Source organism: Anguilla anguilla, chromosome 18, assembly GCF_013347855.1.
Source record: "Anguilla anguilla isolate fAngAng1 chromosome 18, fAngAng1.pri, whole genome shotgun sequence".
Taxonomy (NCBI): domain Eukaryota; kingdom Metazoa; phylum Chordata; class Actinopteri; order Anguilliformes; family Anguillidae; genus Anguilla; species Anguilla anguilla.
Window position 1 is genome coordinate 22990689 of NC_049218.1, and position 8559 is coordinate 22999247.

The window sequence follows — 8559 nt, forward strand, 5'->3', positions numbered from 1 at the left end:
TTTGACATTATGTTAATTTGTCTACTGTATAAGTGAATTTCCCTGTTTCTAGCTTTTCCCCAAACAGTTCACTGCAGCAAAAGTAAACGAGCAAATGGTGGCACAGGAGGTCTCAGGAGTGCATTTGTTTAATTCTTTCTAATTTTCTGACCAATGATTTTTTGTTAAGACCATTAAAAGCTTAATATTTTGCCATTTTGGGCTTGGCCCATTTTCTATTTTATTTTTTGCCCAGGAGTGTGCACTTTATTTAAATACTCGAGACCAATAGCGTTTTAAGGGAAGATGATGCTTTTGAACAGCTTTTCTATTGCCAATTTTATTTTACGTAATTTCAATGCTGTTTTCAATCTATGAAAGCCTACATGAATATTTGCGTTTGGGTCATTAACTGTCTGTTCACCTAACCTGTCTCACGGCTTCATACAGCCGCAGGGCTCACGGTGTCCCAGAAACCAATAGCCTATTTAACACTAGAACTGCGGCGAAGTTAATCGGCGGATTACCGCGAGAGTGCGTCAAAGTGCACTTTTATTTTTAAAAGAAAAAAAAGTATGTATATCATGTATATGAAAATCGGTACGGGGTTAATTTAACGCAGGTCTTTAGAATCAAATGGATACTTGAACTTTGTGTTTTCATTAGTATAATAATGTGTTCTCATCTTATTTTGCATGACAGTGCCACGAATAGGACGTCCTCACAGGCCAAGTGCTAGGGATGAGGGGAAATTAGTGTGCGCATGCAGGTGAACACGGCGTTCGGGCTCATCTAATTGCAAACTGTCACGATTCTTAGCTGCTGGAATAAACTTTCCTTATGGATTATTCTCGGTCGGAAGATGTGGGTGGTTGCAAAAGGATTGCTTTCTTCTCGTTCGTCGGAGTGGTGAGATTGCCTTTTTGAACGGCAGCTTCTCGTTCCTTCTTCGTCACAAACTTTGACTTTCATTGCAATCTTGACTAACTTTATTCATATTTGAACTATTTATATTGCTTGCTGGACATTAAGACTCTCGTAATTTGGGAGTTTTGGGATTATGTTTTTGTCTAATAAAGTGACCAGTGAGTGTACATAATTACCGACATCCAAGTAGATTGTATGCCTATAAAAATCGGCTACCTATCACCTGGTAGCGCGATTCCTAAATCCCATAACACCCCCCTACCCTTTTTTCCCCCTTCGGATCTACACTAATCTCGTACATGGCCTCTCTGGAATCCAGTTGACGGAAATCAGTCGTAGCTATGGAGAACTTTAATCCCTGTGCTCTACCTATCTAGTCTGAAATGTAGCCTGTCACCCTATTATTTTATCTTGATGATTGTCAGTCAACATTTTCACACCATCCGCACTTTTATTTTCCGCCATCGTAATTTGAATTCGCCCGAGTTCATTGTACTAGCATACTGGGACGGAATGCTGACTTCAACTGTCTACTCTTCTGTTATTTTAAAATGAATTTTTTAAGTATTTTTCTGCGCGCCGTGGGAAAAACCGGCGGTCACTGTAGTCTCAGCCTCAGACGGTCCACCCACTAGCTGGGGCAACATAGCTCAGGAGGTAAGACCGATTGTCTGGCAGTCGGAGGGTTGCCGGATCAAACCCCGCCCTGGGCATGTCGAAGTATCCTTGAGCAAGACACCTAACCCCTAACTGCTCTGGCGAATGAGAGGCATCAATTGTAAAGCGCTTTGGATAAAAGCGCTATATAAATGCAGTCCATTTACCATTTACCATCTAGCTGTCACTCAAAACGCAAGGAGTACGCCCACGACCCCGCCCACGCAGTATCCGGCCTCCATAGTAACATGATAGTAACATTTTTGTGATATGTCCAAAAGTATACATTTGTATCATTAAAAAAAGTTTTAAAACAATTTTGCAATGGTATAAAATATAAATAATGATATAGTATTTCAAATTTCAGTCCGACTTTAATCTGTCCCAAACACTGTGGTCTTTTTTTTCTTCCCAGCTGACATGTCTATAGCAGAAGTTCAGCCAATGCTCAGCGAGTCCCAGGCCTCAGAGCTGATTGGCCGTCTCTTTGGGTGGACTGTGTCAAAGATCCGCCCACTGCCCAGCTATTATGACCAGAACTTTCACGTGGTGGTCAGTGAGGGGGGCGAGTATGTGCTAAAGATCACAAACTTCGTGCTCAGCCGAAACCTGGACACATATGAGGTGGAGAACCACACCATGGCCTTTATGCACCAGCATGGACTGCCTGTGCAGACCGTCCTGCCAATGCTCACCGGGACCATGATGAGTCTGGAGAACATTGGTATGAATAAGCACAGTATGCAGCTGAAAGAGCGTTCTTTTGTCTAAGTAACACGAGAATTGTTTGTCATAATTAAGGCCATGAGCCTTGACTTTATCCTCTTGGTTTTTCATTCTCCAGTCGTCCTTCAAAGCTCTTGAGGTAGCAACTAGCAAATGTTCCAGGTCACATGGATTGGGGTCGTGGTGGTGGGAAGGAATAATCATAATTCAGTGCTAGTTTGTACTTGGCAGGATTGTTGTTTGCTGAACAGGTTACTCTACAGGGTTGGAGTCCTGACCTATGTGGTCACTTCTGGCACTACGATCTTTACTTCACTCTAGTGTGTTTCTTTTGCACCTCTGCACCTTGAACTAATGCACTTGTTGTACGTCGCTCTGGATAAGAGCGTCTGCTAAATGCCTGTAATGTAATGTAATGTAATGTAATAATGTTGATACTAGAGCGTACAATAGGAGTGAACTTTAAAAATAAAAAAACAACTGAACAAAAACAAAAAAAACATGACATCGGAGCCCTTAGTACCCAATTTTGATATGGTATGAATTGCAAATATCGGCTCGATGTAACTGCCAATTCAAAATATCGGTTGACCTCTAGAACACGGGATTTGAATAATTTGTTGATTGTCTGTCACTAGCACGCATATCTTTGTTAAATTAAACAATCAAAAATATTTTTTTTCTTTTATTAATTGTCAAATCATTCTAAATAAAAGATCACCAGTGTTACCTAGGCTACTGCTGTAAATGGGTAATAAAGGGGGTGGGCGGGGCCTGTTGTCATTCACTTTCACGCTCTTACCGACAAATGCCAAAATGTAAATGGTAAATGGACTGCATTTATATAGCGCTTTTATCCAAAGCACTTTACAATTGATGCCTCTCATTCGCCAGAGCAGTTAGGGGTTAGGGGTTAGGGGTTAGGTGTCTTGCTCAAGGACACTTCGACACGCCCAGGGCAGGGTTTGAACCGGCAACCCTCCGACTGCCAGACAATCGGTCTTACCTCCTGAGCTATGTCGCCCCTTTGCTCGGGGCTCGCCTGTGTGGTGTGCCCTGTGGAATGATTTTGAAAAGCTCAATGAAAATACTGTTCAGTGCAAAATATGTGCTGCCAAATTGGCATACCACACTTGTTAACCCACCTAAGAACTAAATATCCGAGGCCAAGGGATCCCCAGCTTCCTAGTGAAACCACATCATTGTGACAGGGCGTTAACGTGGAGTTGGCTCACACTGTTCTGCTATACCAACCTCCACTGTAAGGTGCGAATAATGCTGTTCTTATATCTCGACAGACTGTGGGTCTGGCAGTCAGAAGTACTTGGTGAGATTATTGTCCTACTTGCCTGGCACCACCATCAGTACGGTCCCCTGCAGCCCACTGATGCTCTACCAGGTTGGAAGGATCGCAGCCACAATGGACACAATACTGCAGAGGGTATGGAGGTCAAAGTATACAGTACATCATCAATACTGAATAAGCCCACATTGACCCGCAAGCTGGTTAATAAATGAAATAAATAGAAGCTTGAGCAACTAGTCGTTTTACATTCCATTCATGATGATCATACCACAGACTGAGGACACCTACAGCTCTAGCTTTCTGATGTCATTTTTGGTTAAACCTCCTGTACCACTCTGCCTGTGCACTTAGTCTACCTTCTGTCGGGAAGGTTTTGTCCTTGTAGTTTATGCATTTATCTATGCTGTCTGCTACAAACTAATTTATCTATTTTAACATTACACACTGGAACAGAGCCTTAACAGACACCAGGCCATGGGATCCATCCACTCACTGAAACAGTGCCTTAACAGATACCAGAATGTGGGGCCCATCCACTCATTGAAACTGTGTCTTAACAGATACCAGACCATGGGGCTCATCCACACACTGGAACAGTGTCTTAACAGATACCAGACCATGGGGCTCATCCACACACTGTAACAGAGTCTTAACAGATACCAGACCATGGGGCTCATCCACACACTGGAACAGTGTCTTAACAGATACCAGACCATGGGGCTCATCCACACACTGTAACAGAGTCTTAACAGTTACCAAACCATGGGGCCCATCCACACACTGGAACAGAGCCTTAACAGATACCAGACCATGGGACCCATCCACACACTGGAACAGAGCCTTAACAGATACCAGACCATGGGGCCCATCCACACACTGGAACAGTGCCTTAGCAGATACCAGACCATAGGGCCCATCCACACACTGAAACAGAGCTGTAACAAATACCAGACTGTGGGGCCTATCCACACACTGGAAGAGTGCTTTTTTGATATGTGCCACCCAGTTGCTACTTGCTTGTTAAAATGTTGGAGAATTGTTTATCCTCTGTGAAGCCCCCTATGATACCGTTCTTCTCAATAGCACAGTACACATTTAAGTTTAATTAATTGATTATTATTTATTTTAGCAGGCTAAGGTCTGATCGCCTGTTTGTGTTTAGCTAAGACTTACAGGCATACACTCACTGGAATCCTCAGTGATCCTCTCTGATGGTCCTCAGTAGGGGTTTCTTTGACAGATGGAGCACGCAGTGCATTGTGGGTCCTGCTGTAAATTTAGCTGGGATTGCTTTGACAGATGGAGCACCCCAAGCTGTCGGCCCTCCAGCGGGAGAACAACCTGTGGGACCTGGGTAATGTGCATCTGCTGGAGCCCTACCTGCCAGCGTTGGAGGGAGAAGAGAATCGTGTCGTGAAGGACATCATGAATATGTTCAAGACACAAGTCCTGCCCAATATGAGCTCCTTTCACAAATGTGAGTCCTTCCCCACTATCCCGACTGACGTGTCTTCATCTTGATGCAGGTAATTGCTAAAACAGTGGGAAAGTGGCAAGGACGTGTTTTCCAGTATATTCAAGATCTATAGTGTATGAACCTGATTTTCGTGATAAAATACATTTGAGTGTTTGATCAAAGGTATTCTTTCCAGGTACAATTCATGGGGATTTCAGCGATCATAATATCCTAGTGGAGCCAGATGATGTGATCGGCTACAGAATCTCGGGAATCCTGGACTTTGCGGAAATAAGCAGTGGCTACTACGTCCTTGAGCTGGCCATCTCCATCATGTACATGATGACCGAGAGCCGAAGTCCGCTGGAAATTGGGGGAGCGGTTTTAGCGGGCTTCGAGAGCGTCTTCCCGCTGAACGAGGCAGAGCGGGATGCCCTCTACGTGCTGGTACTGGTCAGATTCTGCCAATCCCTGGTACTGGCCCACTATTCAGTCACTCTGTACCCCGAAAACAAAGAATACCTGATGGTCAGTGCGGGCAAGGGGGTCGGACATCTATTCATGCTCTGGAAGATGGGCAAGGAGGCGGTGCTCAGGAAGTGGGTGGAAGATGCTAGAGAATACTCAGAGACAGGAAGTGATGACAGAGCGGATGTGCTCCATGGAAGCAGTAGTGTGATGCAGGCAATACCTACACGGTTGTAAAGCGCACTTTGATGCAAAAAAAACACGTCTTGATCGGTAAAACCACTAGAGATAACAAGAAAGAACAATGCAGTCCTCTTTCCCAAAGGAGGGCTGAAACTGATGATTAGTCCAATAACTGCCTGCAACAAGTCAAACAACTGCTAAGACTTCACTGATGGTATTGATATTGCTAAAGCCCCCCTCTGATCCCTAAGCAATAAATCGTCTCTACCAATAGTCATTATTCATTATGCATTATTTCTATTGAGTTGAAAGCATTTTCAGGAGCATTTGAAAACTAGCATTTCTATGTACGTAAATAGAATGTCAAACACAAAAAGTGTATTTTTTCTAAAAAAGCAACTTCCTACCTTACGAACAGCAAAACAGTTATTTCAATTAGACATTCCAGTGCCAAGTAAATTACCTAAAGCAAGCTACTACTTGAAAAAACTATGATCTACCCATCATGACCTTTGCCTCTGCTTGGAAACCCCTTACACTTACAGTGACCGTACAGTGTTGTCTTTTCCAAGCTCATTTACGCAGCCTTCGAACGTGGTTTACGGCTTTCTTCTAGCTGAAATGATGTCTTAGCTATCCTTCTGTAAACCCAGTTACTTTCACTTTGTGTTTTCGTATTGCGTGTGTGGAAGCGTAGCACATGCTTTATAAATTGTTTATCGGAGCTTTGTATGTTTATCGGCAAATGCTTGAAAACTCTGCAGTAGGGATAATGGGCACTGTAGGATATGTAGTGTTTAGATATTCGCCTTAGAGAGGGAAACAGTGAATAAGAATGTGGCCTGGCCTCCCCATCACAAGCATCAAAGCAAATGTGATTGGGGCCATTTTAAATTCCACTGATACCCTAATCTAGGCTGACAATCTATGGGTCTCACCCTGCATCTACATATTTTTATGAATGTTACTTTGTTATTATATATCATATTCAATTACTTGACTTGTGAATTGTATTTGTAATATTGTATAACTAAACTTGTTTCAACAATGAATTGTATTATAGCTATATTGTCACTATATTCTGGTTAAATAAAATGTCTGTGGGAAAACATTTGTGCAATGTCAATAATAATATTAATAATAATAGCAATATGAAATAAATAATAATAATTTTAATTAGTTCAAAATTTAACTCCTTAAATTTTGAGGGGTTGCTCGAGGAACCTCTCCCGCAGGGGTTCCTCATTGAACCTTTTTGAACTGAACAGGTTCCTCCACAGTGGCAGTGGTGAGGAACCTCAAAAGGTTCCTTGAGGCTCTTTTACTTCTAAGAGTGTACCGTGCGCATGAGCGGGACACCAGCTCTGATAGAGGCAGCGGGAATTGATTAAACGAGTAGTATTAGCTAGCCAGCCCGTAAACATAATATTGCATTTTTGTATGATTACCATTGACATAATATAATATAACACAAAAAAAAAAAAAACATTTCAAGCTCACTTGTGGGACATTTCAAGCGCTCTTGGGGGCCCTCTGGTGGCCACGGGGGTCCTAAGCAGTTCGCTTATTCGTCGGGCCGGCCCTGTCGATGCGGCAGTGCCGGGGAACACGGTTGTCTGTCGCATGGAGAGAGAGAGCTCACCCACACAAACACGAAATAAAATAAACGCCATTCCCCCTCATGGGTTCCAGGCAAAAATAATTAATTAAAACGACAAACTAAAATAACAAAGACAAATGACAGCAAAACCGAGCGGCAACTTTCCAGTTCCCCGCTCGTAGCTGGCCAGATTTTCACCTGACCAGCTCCTCCCATTTTCAGTGTGCGTCTTGTTAAGGAAACAAAACAGAAATTAAACGCAACTCAAATAAAGAAAAGAAACTCGTTCTCGCTGTGAGCTCCCGGGCTCTGTCCCAAACTGTGGAGAGCAGCACACCTTTAAGCACCTGGGCTGATTAGTTAACGCAGCCCAGGGGCGTGTGCTTTCTCCACCAGCCGGCGCAGCCGAGACCAATCCACCTCTCCGGTGGACCGAATGCCACAAGGGCTTTGTCAGAAAGAGAGAATGTTAAATAGATAGAATACTTCATTACCACCATGAGGAAATTTTTCTAGCACCATATAACATTTACATTTACAAGCAGACATTTACACCATTTACACTGGGGATGGAGGGTAAATGCATACAGATAATCAAATAAATTTATGAAATAAATATTAAGTCTTAAAAATCTATCCAGACATATGTTTGCCCCATTAATGTACTGTATGTTTGTGAGCCAGATAAAGTTTAGCTAAATTAGTAACATAGTATCATTTATTTTACAATGTAAAATAATCCATCCGTCTATTATTTACCATTATCTCACAAACTCATATTAAGGGACAATTTCAAGAGAGAATGGGTAAATAAAGAATATATTTGTTTTGTTGGTGTGAGGGAGTTGGAGTTTTGGGAGACCAACCGCGACTGAACAAGGGGTTCTTTAAGCTATTAACCAGAGGTAAAATAGCCACAAAGTCTCAAGAGACAAGGGAAAGGAAAACAATACTCCTTAGGGAGAGCATCCCAAAGAAAAGCTCCACACAACCCACGCACTGGGCAAAAAAGAACCAAGGCCCAAGGAGTATGAAAATAAAACAAAACTGCCGGAGCAGAAAACGGGGCAACTCAAAGAAAACAGACCCCGAACCGAGGCCGAAAAAGTAAAACCCTAAAGAAAGAATACTGAGCTTAGATTGTGGCACTAACTTGTTGCCAACAATCTAAAAAAGCTAAAGACTGTTGTGCTAATTTTATAGCCACAACAATCCAATATCGCAGCTCAATCCTTTACCTTTACCTTTACCTTTACC

The 8559-nt window shown here is 42.7% G+C and overlaps 1 protein-coding gene across 1 annotated transcript; it reads left to right on the forward strand.

The window, feature by feature from the left end:
• Positions 1 to 1983: 1983 nt before the first annotated feature.
• LOC118218452 (hydroxylysine kinase-like) lies at positions 1984 to 6260 on the forward strand. The gene is made up of 4 exons (XM_035401102.1): positions 1984 to 2287; positions 3588 to 3730; positions 4895 to 5072; positions 5248 to 6260. The coding sequence occupies exons 1-4, from the start codon at positions 1984 to 1986 to the stop codon at positions 5754 to 5756; spliced, it is 1134 nt and encodes a 377-aa protein (XP_035256993.1). The 3' UTR covers positions 5757 to 6260.
• The last annotated feature ends 2299 nt before the right edge of the window (positions 6261 to 8559 follow it).